At 48.2% G+C, this 16,621-nt stretch overlaps 4 protein-coding genes across 4 annotated transcripts; all 4 read right to left on the minus strand.

Moving 5' to 3' along the window:
- Window positions 1-407: 407 nt before the first annotated feature.
- BDW74DRAFT_177377 (uncharacterized protein) lies at window positions 408-5,020 on the minus strand (the record flags this gene model as incomplete). Its single annotated transcript, XM_073728880.1, has 6 exons — window positions 408-557; window positions 638-760; window positions 873-1,175; window positions 1,240-1,281; window positions 3,105-4,825; window positions 4,894-5,020. 6 exons carry the CDS (start codon window positions 5,018-5,020, stop codon window positions 408-410), a joined length of 2,466 nt encoding a protein of 821 aa, XP_073585089.1.
- Window positions 5,021-6,836: 1,816 nt separating this feature from the next.
- On the minus strand, window positions 6,837-7,455 carry BDW74DRAFT_177378 (uncharacterized protein; the record flags this gene model as incomplete). Its single annotated transcript, XM_073728881.1, has 3 exons — window positions 6,837-7,046; window positions 7,122-7,182; window positions 7,307-7,455. 3 exons carry the CDS (start codon window positions 7,453-7,455, stop codon window positions 6,837-6,839), a joined length of 420 nt encoding a protein of 139 aa, XP_073585090.1.
- Window positions 7,456-8,845: 1,390 nt separating this feature from the next.
- Window positions 8,846-9,821, minus strand: BDW74DRAFT_177379 (uncharacterized protein; the record flags this gene model as incomplete). Its single annotated transcript, XM_073728882.1, has 2 exons — window positions 8,846-9,474; window positions 9,542-9,821. 2 exons carry the CDS (start codon window positions 9,819-9,821, stop codon window positions 8,846-8,848), a joined length of 909 nt encoding a protein of 302 aa, XP_073585091.1.
- Window positions 9,822-11,703: 1,882 nt separating this feature from the next.
- Window positions 11,704-13,416, minus strand: BDW74DRAFT_190269 (uncharacterized protein; the record flags this gene model as incomplete). The annotated part of the gene is made up of 3 exons (XM_073732148.1): window positions 11,704-12,510; window positions 12,574-12,661; window positions 12,713-13,416. The coding sequence occupies 3 exons, from the start codon at window positions 13,414-13,416 to the stop codon at window positions 11,704-11,706; spliced, it is 1,599 nt and encodes a 532-aa protein (XP_073585092.1).
- Between the last annotated feature and the right edge of the window lie 3,205 nt (window positions 13,417-16,621).

The following is a 16,621-nucleotide window of genomic DNA, read 5'->3' on the forward strand; positions in this document are numbered from 1 at the left end:
ACATTTTATCCTTCACTGCCGTAGTATTGAAACCTATCGATGTAGGATTTGTTCACAGGTTGCTACTGGAAATCTGTGTACATCTGAACAATGGAGAGTTTTGTATCTGACACTATCGGTCAATGTCCCGCCATATACACTCGTAGGGTCGTAGAAGGTTGCATTTTGTTTACTTTCCGTCTTCCTAAATTCGACGAACACAAGCAAACAATGTCCCTTTTACCAATATATATGAAGGGCGCTTGCGCTTGGAAATATATTATAGGCGGGCAGGGCTATACAGCTGACTCAACCACTTCCCTCTTTCCCTTCTCTGTGTTGTGCGGTCCAAGAAAGCTCGCCCAAGGACGTCCTTGTCGCTGCACAACTTCGAATCTCACGGATTGTTTCCAGGAGCCGACTATTGTTCAAATCGAACTATCCTCGCGGGCAACAAGAAGCGCACATGCTGCGGTAACATACGTCGCCACATTGAGGACCACAAAGGTAACGATGAAGGGTGTCTGCGAGTCCGAGGATACATCGTTGGGGTCGAATATATGCATGCCGAAGAATGACTGCACGATTACACTAGTACAAGATGGACACCTGCGGTGGAATTCAAGGGTTGGGGCTGGGAAGGAGCACCGTGACGAACCCCATGGGCAGATAGAACACCGTAGCAACGGTGAATACCAAGATATAACGGTTCTGTTGGCGGCTGCTCTCGGCTAGCTTTGTGCCTTTTTGAAGCCTCCTTGACGGAGGTTGCGTTGAACAGCTGGAGTTCGAGTGGGTTAGCTTTTCAGAGCCTAAATCGTCGATCCAGCAGAATATGGTGTCTTAGTGGGTGATCGGAATGCGAGAACGTACCCCGTCCTGAGCCCCTTTACCTCCTCCACCTTCCGCTCAACTCGATCAAGCAGTGGCTGGAAATGTACCTCAACACCGTCAAAGAAAGCTCGGCAAAGTGCCCTGAAATCCTCCAACTCCTCATCCGGGATGTCTGCGGCCTCGGAGAATCCAAGTTCCCTTGTAGTATTCTGGCACAGCTCCTTGAAATCACGGAGGGTGCCTTTAATCCAATCGTTGCATTTATGGAGGATCTGGAGAGCAGCGAAGTACTGTTCTGACTTGGTGAAGTCATTGTCGTCGAACAGCAAGGTCCGCCCGTTTGCACGGGTCATCTGCGTGAGCTAATTGAATGCGGTTTGTTCAGTATTGCTTAGTTATGGGAGGGGACATGGCTTTTACACGTACACTTGTATGCAGCGTGCCATCCAGCCGGTCTAGGAATTCCTCCTAACTGGGCACAATCATCAACTCCAGTGTTGCAGAGGTAAACAGGAGAAACATCCCCGCCCCCATCAACCTGCCGTGTGCATATGGTAGTGCCGTCCTATACAGGACACTAGGTGCGAGATACTCGTCGATCGATTTCCTATCGAGGGGGAACTTATCATCCGTCACGTTAACCAAGGTATAGAGCGGCGATATCATTTAGCTTGTGGTAGTGAACATGCCAAACGCGCAACGCTCTTCGCGAAGTTGAAGGTCAAGCGTGCCGTCCATGCCGCTCGGTATATTCCCGGCATCTCGGGGTAAGAAAATGCCATCAACAGGCTCGCTTAGAGCCGGGGCGTCGCCCTTGAATTTCATCCATCGGGTGTGGAAAGCCAGGGCGAGAAAACTGTCTTCATGATATTGGCAAGCCCCTGGCTTCTCGGGCTTGACCCACGGCGATGCGAAATTAACACCCACTGCTTGAGTACGCAGAACTGTAATTTCCCAGCTGCCATACTATAAATGCCATGGTTCGCATAGGGAACACAGACTTTCTGTGAAGTGATATTGATCTGCGTTTCAATCAACCATTGTATCTTTTGTAGGTGTCTCACGACTTACATGATCCGCCCACAGACTCGCTGGCACTGTCTGCTTGAAGTCTGTGACTTACCTAGCATGGTGGCTTTCTCTGCCAAGGGAATGGCGGGCTACAACGGCATGAGTACGAGGACGCAACCCTTATAGACGGATACCACGCACCGTGCATAAATAAGCGGTGCCTTCAGGGGATTCCTCAATTGTGCAAAGCTGATATTATGCAGCTTGATAGAATGAAAAGGTTGAAAATGGTGGCGAAATGAGCCCTCCGGCCGATTTCGCCGTGCTCTGCACAGCCAGGGAAGAAGCATTTGGAATCGAGCATATCATTCCCAACATCCAAAGGTGGCTCCCGGTAGATCGGCCATGTTGTTTCCAAAGTGTCAACCGAACCTGCTTTGAGGGAGCGCCTATCGAGATCCGAGTAAGAAGCCAAAGATATCCGATCGAAGCAAGCAGCGATTTTTAGGTCCGCAGGCATCCTAAAGCACAATAGCATGATGATGTCATAAATCAAACTTAACAAGTGATCCGCGTCTGGAATCCGCAAGCGGTGCCATTTCTCCTGGAAAGGTAGTATCGTGTTGGTCCACTCCTCGCTGTCGATATAGACACTTCGTGGCTGCTGTGGCGCGGGCTTCATGGGTTTGTTCCCCAAGTTCTCGAAAAGCCTATTTTGGTCGGCTAACTGAGATTGAATCTCCTTGAGCGTTTCGACTATACCATGGATCTTCTTTGCCACGTTGTCTTTTGCGGGTGGCTCGATATCAGTCTTCACTGATTCCAGCGGCGGCTCTGGGGTGTCATCTGCATGGTGAGTTGGTGACATCCTAGATCCTTATTAGAGCATCAATAAAATTAATCTAGTTGAGTTGAATGGGAATGATTAAGATTCTATGCAGTGGTTGATGTTGATGACTCAACAGCCTTACCCCTCCCTACGCGCCAAAGGCAAACGTGCTCTAGCTTGATTGGAAGTGAGGTCTCCGGCCAAGATGTGGGGTACCTATGGTACCATATTATAGGTAGCAGGCCAGGCTGACCCTAAACATCAAAGCATTTCAGGCCCCTTCTCCAGTGCTTGGGGACTGCGGGATGGAAGACAGCACCGAGTGACAAGATGTAGGAAGTATGTGCTTGAGTGCCTTCGACATAAGAGATTGGACCCTTCTGTACTCAAGCCGCACAGAATACCTAATTCCCCCCCTGCAACCAACATGTGACTAAAACAAACTTGATACCCAAGTCTTTCTCAAAGCCAACTTCCTATACTCCCTCGTCGCCTGACTAGAGCGTATCAACCTCTCATGTCCATCTTCAATCAATTCAATAGCAGACTCCGTCTCCCATATAAGCGGTCCCTTCGTATCTTTCGCCTCTTGATGGTCTTCTTTGAACTGGATGTAGTAATGCTCATCCTGCTCCTGCATTGAGACATGCCATTTCTCACCCAGCTGTTCTCCATCAGGCCCCGAACCGCAGGCACCCTCCATCTTTGACGTAGACGGACTGTTTACAGCCAGTGTGAACAGATTCTGCGGCTCGGTGAAATCGGTTATTGGGTTCCCACGGATCCCAAGCACCATGAAGACAAGGCAGAGCACACTAATTGCAAAGGCAAACAGAAGTATGGGATAGAACACGCCCTGCCATGGCTGAGTGCCTCCCGATGCGTATACGAGCTGTCGGACCGTAGCGTTGAACGATTCCGCTATTGGTCGATCGACCCTGCTACTTGCAGCTGTCCGGGTCCAGTTGGCAAAGGGTGCGAAGGACGCATTTACAGCGGACAGCATAAGAGTGTTTCCGGCCAGCACAGCAAGCGCTTCGCTTATTGACGGACGGTTTGGTGGGAGGGAAGGCATAGTAGGAACTAATTTCGTCAAGAGCCAGCTGCTAGTGGACTTTTTGTTCCTGACGCCAGAGTCCAGGGACATCCCGTACATCCAATGGACAGCGACGAACCTCCAATCAGGCGCCCAGATTGGCCTATCCATGCTGGGATGCAGGGCACCGTAACGTGCCCGATTGCCTTGCTCGCAGAATGCTGAGAACTCGGAGCCGCTCGGTGTAACTTTGTACCTGGTCGAGCACTGAGGCGAGTAGTGAGCCTTGAGCGAGCATAGTACATATTCTGGCTTTCTCCCGGGCGGGCTAGCACCGAGTAGGTATATCGCATTGGATACGTAGTCTGTTGTCACATTGACGGCCGTCATGTTCGGCATTGGTAGTGTGCCAAAGATCGGAGCAACTGTAGTCGTATTGGGATAGTCGGGGCCAAACCCAAAGAGCTCGTCAACAGCGGTACGATTGTTCCACTCGCCATCGCCACGGCCTGGAAGATCTGCTGGGGGATTGATTTCCCAGGTTTCTGGATCAAAGTTCCCACCTTTGTCGGGCCATTCAGTGTAGACAATTGGTGCTAGTTCACTTGCATTCATGCCAGCGCAGAGGACGTTCAACGCGGGGGACATCACGGAGGCTTCCACTTCATAGCTGCCTCTATTTGAGGGACTATTACCCTGGGTGAGGCCATTGGCCGGATGGTCCATGGCTGCAAGAATGTTCGCATGCGGCATTGCAACTGTGACGTTTTGCACGAAGCGGCCATACTTTTGCGATACAGCGGCATTGTCCACTCGGTCAATCCAACTTCCAATGGCTGTGATACCACTTTCCTGAATCCACGCAGTCGGCGGAGGCCGGAATTCCAGGGTAGTTGGCAGTGGGAGATCTTTCTCTGGTTCAAGCCTCCATGCACGGGTGAAGGCTTGATAGTCACTGTATGATGGGCCCAGATATTGGATCTGTAGACATGTCACGTTCCGATTTAAGCTGTCGGCGTCGACGGGAAGCACGGACATGCAGTTGTCGGCGAGGTAACCATAGTTGGCAAAGGTGGTGTAGACATCGCCGACGAGGATCCGGTTCTCCACGGGGCCCCATACCAGCTTGGGGGCCACTAGCGTAACAACCCCATTAGCACTGAATCACAATGCGACGAAGTTAAATATAGAGGAGCTGCCATACCAAGCGCCTCTGCCGCTGTGGTGTATAACATCGAGACTAATGTCGCGATTATAGTGAGAATGCCCAACACCGAGCAGCCTGAATACCGCAAGCTCTCCCAATGCACGAGAATTGAGCCCGGTTGCATGATCCAAGTTCGCATACACATGTCAGCGATGGAGATTCCACGCGAGTAATGGGAGATTGCTCGAAAGCTAAGGATCTGCCCAAGGCAAACAATGCATACGGTGACAAATGACAATTCAATTGTCTTTGCAGCAATTGCACTGAGCAGAGTAGCTGCGGATGGCGCCAGTGTCCCATTCGAGTGAATGAGCTTTTTATAACGAGGTTTTATAATAGCGACGACCAGGAAAAGTCCTGAGAAAAGTGTGGAGTACATCGCCAACACCAGGGTTATCGACGATGCCCAGGACAGTCGGCGCTGTATGATACTTGCTCTTGTCGGGCATTGGACCGATGAATGCTGATTGCTTACCTCCGCCTTTGGCTTGGTTGATGGCAAAGGAGAGTGTTGAAAGCGACAAGGAATGACTGTGTCATCGTCGTTGATAGACCCAGCGCTCCTCAGACAAGATTGGTCTGGAAGATCAATCGAACCCACTTGCTCGTATCGGAAGCTTGATTGCTTGCTCAAGTCATGAAGGGTTGTCTGCGAGGACTGGGGATCAAGAAGCATAACATCTGATGATTCTAAACCAACGTGCTGTTCTGCTAGTTTCGAAGCCATTGCCGACAAAGGGTCACGCTTGGACGGGTGGGCGATGAGACTGCATTTCCCGTTCTGTCAGAAGGAGAGATCTGAGTCTTATGAACCTTGCCCTGGAAGAAAAAGAAAGCGCGGTTACACGGCGGATCTGTATCTGGGGAAAGCACCGACCTAAATACGAGGCCAGGACTCATTGGTTTGACCTCGGGACTGGACTGTTCTTTCCGAATTAGGTTGTAATTATCCGTACCGGCGACAGGTACCAACTTCTAAGGCTGTAAGTTTGGAAGCTTATCTGTTAACATCGTCTACTGTAGAATCTAGAATACCATTAGGACCCAGGTGGAAAGGAGCTAGATCCATGACTCTTCACAAGGGGAGATTCACCACCTTGAACAAATGTTTTGTGGATGCCTGCACACCTCTGCGGAGTGACTCAGGCCATGCTAAAAATAATGCGGGCGGACAAGGGTCCAGCTTTAGTGCTGGGCATCGGGGATTATAATAGGATTTCAGGAACCAGCAGGCCACCGAATGGAGGTTGGAGGCTGAGACGGGGCCGCTGAAGAACAGCCAAACATATCCAGTCAAGTTGTCGATTGTGGTTGCACGGTGGGAGCAGGCTATCTTGGCTGTACGACCTTGAAGGTGGCTGATATCAAATCAATTTGATTTCATGTACTGAATACGAGTAGGTAGATAGCATATGATAGAAGAGTAGCTATAAGCCTACACCGAACATTTCAGGTTCCAACCTTTTAGGCTACTCCCCCGAGCCTCAGCTATAGCACACGCATTCTAACTGCACGAATCTCCCGTATAATAGGTAGCTGTCGAATGGATACGGCAAACAAATCAGAGCACCGGCACGATGAACCTATCCATTTTTGCGTCCACACTTTCAGGGAGGATTATGGATGTGGAATAAATCACTCCACTGGCTCTCTAACCTTGGAATACCAATTGACCAAGCTCATTTCGTCACAGAGGGATACAAAGTCGGAAAGGCAGATTTGATCAGAGTGGGCCCTTCAATGATTTGATCAGGTTGACAACCTGGTTGCCTCTAAAGAACCACACCTGTCCCTTTGTACCTTTCAGGCACAAGAACCGCATCGACGCATTCGAAACCGGCCTCCGACAAGCCAGGCCACTCGTCAGCAATTTCCGCCGGGCCAAACGTCAGTCGCTTCTCCTTCAGATCAGCCCTGACGTATCTGGTTCCGCGGAAAAGTTAGAACTCATGCTCTTCGCCCGGTACCTTCATGACTGCATCGATGATGTCGAAACCCGGTGCATCGTGTAGCATGGGGAACCTCTCGGTGATCTTCGATGGCCCTTCGGTTGGTTTGTTTCCGCCGCCGAAAATGCCTACCCGAGTGCCGTAGAACATGTATTCGTCCTTTCCGTACGTAAGCCAAGAATCCACGAATTGAAATCCGAGCTCGCGGAGAGTTAGTTATCCCGACATATTGAAGGCCTTTGCCCCGTCTGCCGCAGTCATCTGGGGGACACTGACGTTGATGTATGATACATCGGACCAGAAAGATGCCAGCGTCGGCGCGAACGGCTTGACCTCCCTATAACATATAGATCGAATCACCTTAATTAATCACAAGGTAAAACGAGATTGATAATAGTTTGTCGGGATCCTGGCGTGCCTTGTTAGTGCTGCTGTTGCAAATTAAAGTAGATCGGACGTACCCTAATTTCCGCAGCAAGCGATAAGATGGTTTGATCTCGACGACCCTCGAAGATGGAACGTGATCAGAGTTTCCCCAGAGGTTATCAATTGTCTCCTCGGGGTACCAGCGGGAGAAAAGTCGGAATGTTGATTCCTCGACCGACAGCATATCACTCTTACTTATAGACTTTACAGCACCCATCAAACTCGGCCGACGCAAATTACTTACCATCAAGACAGAGTGGGGTAGCGCGTTGGTAAGTGTAACAAACCCATGATGACATGCATGGGTTTCTCCAGTGACGTCCTCTGCTGAGTTCGGGAAGAATGTGCATGCTACCTAAACTTTTAGCTACCTCAGTGTACTGGTTCACTGCAGTGTGGCTTCGCCTACCTTGCTTATTCGATGACACATAGTCCGTCCTGCTTGATTTTCATTCTGGTATTTCCTCACTACATACAAGACAAGGCAACAGCGGTGTAATCATTCATTTGTTGTGCATATAATAAGTTCAGTGACTGCAAGGGCTCAATGCAACATATTCTGTTGTATCAGCATGTTTCGGCGGCGTAACAAACCCGACCCCTTTGTATGATATAGTAAAGGTGTAAGAACAAAGAGAATTGGACCTGTGGCTTGGACCCAACGCTGGAGAATGCCAACCCCTTGCTGTTCTAGACATAAGGGTGTATCGACATCAACCTCAATTCTTCGGTCCGACACGCTACCAACGATACATTGGTTCTTCACTGACGTGTGCTACTGTGAGGCGGAATTCGGAGTATCTAGCACCATGAAGGGCGGGAATCAGGAGAACCCGCACAGTTTTCAAAAAGTTCACCAGGGTTAGTAGTTGATAACGGAGGAACTGAGAGATCTAAAGCTAATAAAGGTACCTATAGAGGAAGAAATTGTCTATCCTGTCCATGGCAAACCTTAAGTTATCCTACTATTATTTTAAGGTTCAATTACTACAGGTAGTATGTAGCTCTCTAACACGCCTTGCTTTAATTACTTTAACTAGTAATAGTATCTAAGGGGTTTCATACTACGATAAGACCACGCCAAATGCCTACGCTAGGTAGTAGTTACTGGTTATTTAACCTAAAATATTACCTATAGCTGCACCTATTAAGTCTCCTTTTCAAGGCTTTTAAGATTAATACCTGCTCACATCTCTACCTAGGTGTCTTGCCACCTGTTTATTATCCTTGTTGATAGTCAATCGGTTTGAAACCACCTCAGAGCTTGTCTATGGCAACCAACCCCAATTGCCGCAGCGAAGACACCGGGCATTTACAACTGGCCAACGACCATCGGAATCTTCGATTCAGCTTTAGGTCTCAACATCCTTTGTCATACCAGAGTAATCAGATCCCTGCCTTATAATCACATAAAGAATCGCGTAATGGCAAAAGCTTAACAATTTGGTAGTAGGTTAGTATACCACTGCGGCTCCAGTTTTCGTTGCCACTACTAGGTAGGTAACTCTAGGTAACTTATTCTTGGTTTCATATTGTACAATATATTTCCTACTTGAAGTTGTAACTGCCTTCAATCAAATCAGATTCGGACTATCTGGTCGCTGAGGCCCAGGCCCGCTCCCCTGCATCTCCGCTACAGGCGGCCGCCAACGTCCAGACCCAATTTCATATATCTCCTGGTCGGGCAGTTGTTTGGCTTGGCTTTGGCGTGTAGAATAGCCCAGATCTCCACTCGAGCTAATTTCTTGGAACAGTTTCTTCCCGGCTCTCCTCTCCCATGTAGACCAAGCGCCCAATGCCAACGAGATAACAAGCAGCGGTACTCCCACGCCGGCACCAACGGCCGCCATCTTTCCCGTATCTGTAGACGTGCTGTTCTCTCCAGGCTCCGGATTTGTATCGGCCGTAGCGTTGGTATTAGCTGCGCTTTCAGTTGGCTTAACTGCCGTAGTACTCGTGCTCGTGCTAGTACTAGAGGTTGCGGTGGACGAACTGGAGCTCGAATCCTCGGACAATATCCGCAGTGCATTGAAGCTGTCTTTAGTCCCCTTGCCTCCAATCTCAAGAAACATGCCGTTATCTGCCCCCTTGGTCGTCGTCGTCTCGCACGGGGTCGATTCACCGTTACCGCACCAGTACTTCATCGGCGCTGTTTGGCCCTGTCCGTCACAGGGCCAGATGTTGACGAAGGATGAGATGGATCCTAAGGATTGAAACCACTGTTAGCTCTGGCCCTAAGCTTTCATGTGTTATCATTGATGGGTAGCCACCATTTAAACTATTGCATGCATCTGGGCAGATGTTCACGTCGTCCCATTCTCCCATGCAGGCGCCGCGGTAGTTCAGGCCGACTTTGCCGTAGCAGAGCCCGCTTGTCATGCAGATCTCGCCGACTAGACAGCAGGCGGATTTGGATGCGGTGGGATTGCAGGGCGCGTATCCTTCTGCGATACTGCCGTCTGGCCAAGTGCACTCTGTCTCTGCATGGACTTTGTTGATAATAGAAGTGATGACGATGAGAAGTTTGAAGACCGGGGATGGATTTTTCATTTTCATCGGGAAATTAATGGCAGCTTGCCCATTGTAAGGTATATCCTTGCGAGTAGACAGGTAATGAAAGGGGGACAGGCAAAGAAAGGTTAGTTAGAGAGAGATGGCGGCTCTGGAGAATGTCAGGGGAAGCCTTGACTTTTCTTATTTCGCTGGTTCCCAGTTCATAGCCGCGCAGACTATCGCGTGTTTCATATTGATATACCCTGTTAAGCATGGGTTTGCCATTGGCAGCATACTGGGCTATATAAAGATGGCGTCTAGAGCGTGTAGTTGATTGGTGAATCAGGCCATCTCTGTTGGCTCTACGCAGGGGTCTTTGCTTGGCAAGCCACGTCACAAAGACTGCCCAGGCATCATCCCGTCGTCAGTTTGGTGTAGATAAGATAGGTCGTAAGCACGCAAAGGCAATCGTATATCTGGGATTCTTGGGTTGACGAGGCTCATACGGCCCATTGATGCGAGGTGCCGTTTCCCCTAGGGCTTCGTTGCACGTGACTTGAGACGCCCTAGATACTCCCAGTTATTTTCCAATCGGACTCATTGTCTTGTAATAGCTCCTGAAGTGTTCAATATAGAGCTCTAGGAAGTATTGCACTTATAGGACTAGAGCTAGGTAACCTCAAGCCTCCAGATGGCATTGGTACCACCATCCCCCTCAACATCTGCATTCCCCTTTCTCAACACACTAAAACGAGAGCAATATGTTTTTTTTAATGTTGCTTGACAGCACCCCCACAGCGCAAACCTCTTCCTACGTAGTCTCATTCAATTTACCACAGTTCTGTTTCCCACATGCAGTTGTAGGTGTTCATTCGTACTCGCTAGCCTTATTTTTCTCCCTCTTCCACTCCTTCTAGCAGACAGTCTCAGGAATCAAGCGAGCCGTTCTACAGTGTCTATAACAGCGATCACATCTTGCGGCCTTATGTAATTAAAGCAGGAAGGATATATATAGGACAAGATTATTACCAAGTTTCCTAGCAGGAAAAAAAGTGCCCTTTAGACTGCCTATTCTAAAGAATCTCTACGCAATCAGCATTTTAATACCCACCTTTAGTACCCAATTCATCCACGGACCAGCGTAGCCTAGCAGAAATAGCGGGCAATACATAAACCCAAACTACATGAACAAATTAGATAAGGACTCTGCGGTATAATCTGCGAACAAGGGACTAAAAATAAAAATGCTACCTAGGAATGTCTTGTTAGGACATCGGGACTATCTTGCTCTCTCAAGCATGCTCAGCAAGCTCTTCAACCTGCTAGGCTTGCTCCTCCGGGCATGTTGGGCAAGTTCAGCTTGGAATATCTTTATCCTTGGATTCGTCGTCACGACTGCGTCGCGCCTAGTTGTGGTCAGTCCGGAGAGGTTAGGATACATATTTATGACACATTTTGTCAGTTAACAATCACGGACCGTTGAGAGGGAGGGAAAACAAATAGGAGGAAACCAGAGGAGGGTCTGCTTGGGTTGAACGAAAAAACTCGGGCATACTGACGGGGAAGAATAGTTAGAGAAATTAAGAATGGGGAAATACATTCAGCTTCAATTTGGCGCATCAAGACAATAAAATGTGGTGGAAATCCTAGAGGACAATTCATGCTTCTTAGGGTCCAGAAGGAGGCCTTAAGGTTATTCTAAGATCAAGAGAGAAGAGAAGTAGAACTAGAAATGCGATAGTATCGTTGACAATTTAGCTATGTTAGTTGTTCAATAGAATAAGTCATGGAGAACAAAACTAAATACAGCGGTAATGAGCGTCCTTATATAGTTCCGTCCATCATGTTGCTCAGATCATTCTGGGATGACCGCTTTGTCGGTCATCATTCTTGTCAAGCGTTAGAGTATGACTGCCGTGGAGTCTTTTCCTCTACACAACTAAGCACCCGGAGACTTTTTTTTACTTAGCAGAGTACTATTTGCAGGGCCGGCATTGCTTGAAGCAATCGACTTTCTGCGAGATCGAGTTGATGTGACCCGATTAATAACAGGCCTGGTCGGTACGTTGCTCACCTCTCGTCCTGCCGCCATGCACTGCGGCTGGGATCTTCTCAACTGGATAACATCGGTGAGTGGAAACCGATGTCCTTTCTCCACTACTGTTAGGCGCGGGAACACAGTAAGTAGATTTTCATCAAACACATCTGGACTGGTTTCACTCCCTGCGTGGCCTCCCTCCGGAAATTCTAGTGGACTCCATTTATCGTCTTCCCATTTAAGAGGCTCGAAATCCGGTTCATATCTTTGCAGGGAGTGCTGGAGGGGATGCCAAATCTCAATAGCCTTTTTTACTATTTTCTCAACACTTGTGCGAAGTTGGTCGAACTGGTCATTAGGAAGCATGTCATATAGATATGAAGAAGCATTTCTAATGACCGCTTGGATCCTTGACTGAAGATCGGCATTCTGTGCATCAGGATCGATTGAAAGAAGTATAGACCGGTAGAATGATTCTCTCTGATTGTCGTAGGCTGCGAGGTCGGCGAGAACCTTCCGAATACCTGCGTCTTCGGGTACAATGTAGGTGGGCTGGAAGATTTGCTTATCAACTTCCCTCGCTAGAATAGCTAGAAATATAGCCAGCCGCATCTGCTTCGCGGCCAGAGAGTTGGAATGTGGAAGTGGGACATGGTGCTCAACAGCGAGGTTGCTTAGTCTTCTGAATGTTTCCCAGACTGCTCGGTTCTAGAGACGACAGGGGGTGTGAGTATGGAGGGAGAAATGGCTTTCTGTAACATGAGTACGCACCTGCAAAACCTCTTCAGAGAGGTCTCTGACCAAGTGCGAATAGATCTCAGTAATGGCATATTGCCACAAATCGTTGAAGGCATCTGCCCTATGCAAAGTTAGTACACGGGGAGCTTGACTTAATCTGGACATAACTCACATGGAATCTTCATCAGAGTCGAACTGTTGAGTTGCATAATTCTCGATCTCCTCCACGCGAGCTCTTGCTGCCTGCAATGATGTTTTCAAAGCAGCCTTCTCCTTCTCCATATTTCTAGCACTTTCCTCCACGTCCTTCAAACGTTCCTGGTTCTCGGAATGGGAGCTTTTCATCCTATCAATCAGGATGTCTTTTTCTTTCACTTTGAGTTGTAGTCCATCAATATCACGTTGAGCAGACCCCAAATTTGACTTTAGTTGGGCTTTATCAGACTCAAGCTCTTGATGTTTACCCTTAACGTTGCTGATTTCTCGCTGCTTTTGAGAAATTGAGTCCTTTCCCTCCTGGACCAGCTTATTGAGACGTTCTATCTCTGTTGTAGCCTCTTTTCGTTTGGACCTTTGAACACCGTTTTCCTTGAACATTTCGTCGATAGCAATTTGTTTCGCAGTTACCTGCTTCGACATTTCATTTTTGACGTGTTCCAGTTCCTTCTCTTTGGAGTCTAGCTGACTTCGAAGACTGGCCACCTCGACAAAGATTTCCTCTGCGGTCTGAAAATCAGAACCTGAAGCAATTGACCTTATTTGATCCACAAGGTTTGCGAATGCCTGGGTAGTGAGTGGCTGCTGGATGGCTGGCCTTTGGCTTTGGGTCGAAGGGGGATGCTGACTCCCAGGGTGCGCGACTGACACGGGTGGCATGTTTGGCAGGACAAGTAAGAGAGTAAACGATAAGGCTATTCAGACACTTTATTGTATGTGGAGAAGATGAGATATGATTATGGGTTATTTGGGATACCGTTCGAGCCGAAGCAAGGTCTTTAAATCATCAGTTACACCACCCGGCATCTCATAATGAGACTCCATGATCTCATGAAAAGCATATCCCCTCTCCTCATTCACTCAAGGCCAGAAGCCTCTTTGATGCTGCATCTTGCATCGTGGCGGTCGTCTCCTCTGCGGCACAGTGTTCATGCATGTTGAACAGCTCAGAGACCTGCGTGATATGGGTCTTCTCTGGCTTGTGACCACGAGATCACACTTTCGTGCAGCATAACGACGACGCAAGAGACAGCTCTCGGCCGCCTTGCCGCAACGTGTCTCGTGTGGAGAGGAGGACTTTATCAGCCATGAACAGCTTCGGTTGCAAGCAAAACCAAATGACTCGCGGCGGAGGTCCAATAAAGTTGGCTCCGGCCGTATATCCTTCTATGTATGTGGACGATTCGCTGGAAGGTGGTATGTTATCTTGGTCAAAGAGATGCCACGTATACTTAAATGTAAGCGGCGCGGCAGCGCCGCTTGTTCAATTTAGTGAACAGGCAGAGAAACCAGGCACTCGGTAACTCCTCCATCTGCACGCAATAACATAGAATGCGGGGTTGATTAAAGGACTAGAGGTTCGAAACTCCAGATTCGCTTGATTCGTTGCCTGAGATCTGTGCGCCCACGCCCCACTCCATTATTGGGCCTATGGAGCCTGAGAGACAGTGCTGGATTTGAACTGACAAACCAATCAGAAGCCATTAATTTGGAGGTCGATGAGGCTCGTGTGCTCTTAAAAGCTGTGGAGATGTTTGCTGCTTGCTGCGCAATCACCTCTTGCCTTTATCGCTCCATCACGTATTGATGAAATTCCTGACCATTTTCCTCAAATCAGACGCAGCGCCTTGTACGCCCTAGTTGCAAAAATCCCAATGTGAACAAGAGCAAAACATTAGGAGCTGGATTATATAGGAGTAAGTGTCCTGACTGATGAGAGCTGTATGGGTTCATGGCCGTAAACGAATCGAGCCGAGTCATTCTAAAACTAGGCCGCGTGCCGCGTGATACCTACTGGAGGGAGGCAGGGCGGTGTACAGGCAGGGAGTGTGATGAAATTAGAGACCTCTCCCTCCAAGGTTTAGGCGAGTGAACGCGAACACATGGCTCATCCTCAGCCAGAGCTTGGCCGGACATCTTAGACAGTGAAGGAAGATAGTCTTTTAATTGTGAAGCAACCATCAATCGACAATATTATTGATAATAGCTGAATTGATCAGCGCATACCATGTATGTACAAGCAACCACTGTGTCCTGCCAGCCCTAAATTTGAATCCTGCTTTGAATTAGACAGGGTGCCAGCTACTCAAAATGGACCATCACGAGGTGCAGGTAGCAGGCAGACTGGACAGGCGCCTTCGTTTATTCTTCCGCGCCCTCGCGACATGACATAGATTACCAGTCATTGGTTGGAGGGGCCGGGCCCGCTAAGGCCGCTCAAGCCACTCCACAACCTTTAAGTTAATAACAACCAAATGTCTGGTGAAATTATCCCATGATATATTACATCATTCTTTGTCTTTGTGGACAACTCTGTGCAACCAGAGGATAAACATCAATCACGCTCTTTATAAAAGAAAGCTGAATTTTCATTATTAGTTATCCGCTGAAGCCTAGTACTAAACCAGGTTAGGATTATTATATGCGTTATTATTTCACCGTGGTACCAGTATTTAATATTTAGTTTAAAGTCGCCTAAACAAACCGGGATTTAATCCCCTTGCAAGCTTTAAAGGCAATTATAGTTATCCACTTTTACTTTAAGCGCATACTCCTTTTCCTTTGTTATGGCCTTAATAAGCATGGTATATCCATGAGATAATAAAGTTGCTTTTAAAAGATACCCTGTCTAACCACGGATATGTAACAGTTTAAAGCCCTTGTTTTAATTCTGGACAAGTTAACAGTGTAACTTGCGCGTGAACTCACACAGGTTTATTAAATGCCGCTGACCATCGTGGTGCTGCCAATTAAGGCACTTATTATTGAGACCACGGTTGGCCAAACTACGGATGTAATTCATGGTGCAGTATGGTCTCTACATGTTATTTTAAGAGGGAGCCTCCGTATTTCTCCTGTCATGTGATACCTGCTCGCGCCTATTATTTAATTAATGTTCGCTACCTTTTCTGCGGCTTGATCTACGCGTGGCTGCGCGGTAGACGGCGAAGGCAGTTCATTGTCACTGTCGCTATTTTTGCTTGAAGAGCCTTCCGGGGTAGACACGCTTGGTTTGCAGCAAGCGCGGAGACGTGTATTATGGGTCTTTGGGAGCGGTTTCCAGTGCGAAGGTCGATAATTTAAGGGCGGCAGTTCTTTGCGTATTGTCTTAGGGATATGGCGCAAGACATTTAGATATTTAACTTTCCAAGGCGACAGTTGTTTATCTATGGTATTATGCCACTTTTAAGACGGAGCTTTAGCTGCCATTACTTGGAGGGTAAACACAAGCATCTGGCCCACGGCAGTCCGGTGCAGGCAGCTCTTGTCGCCCGCCCGCACGTCTTTGTTTGGAACGGACAAGTAGTACTAAAGTATGGTGGGATTAGCCGGAATATGCAAAAATATAAATACCTCCCCTGTCCAAATGCACCCGTACGGAATCTCCAGGTTATGCATGTATAAGAATATCTAAGTGCAAACAGCAGCGTTAAGATAAATGGCATGAAACTTAAAGGTGTCACCTTCCTGATTAATAACATTGCTTGCCAGGTTAATCTCGTGCAAGCCTGCAGTTAATTCAGCAACCGTGAGCTTATGAGGGGCCTTGAACTCCACCGCGTACACTGGTGTCTGCTGCTCATTAGCTACAACGTGAACACAGAACTAATCAGCGCGGCGATTGCGTTGCCTTCCCGAGCAATTCTTCTTTTGACTTTGCACTGTTGATCTGCCGTTCCCTTTCCTTCCATCTCTCCCGCAATTACTATTTGTTGATTGATGAGGGGCGTCAGTAAGACACAACTGCTCCAAGCTGCTCTCCAGAGAGGTTGAGTTCGCGCGGTTATAAAACGCCACTTAACCCTCTATACCAAACTCTTGTCGCAAAATTTCGTCACCCCGTGAGGCCTTAATAATCTATTCA

The sequence above is a fragment of the Aspergillus multicolor genome, assembly GCF_047715735.1.
Source record: "Aspergillus multicolor strain CBS 133.54 unplaced genomic scaffold BDW74scaffold_9, whole genome shotgun sequence".
Classification (NCBI taxonomy): Eukaryota; Fungi; Ascomycota; class Eurotiomycetes; order Eurotiales; family Aspergillaceae; genus Aspergillus; species Aspergillus multicolor.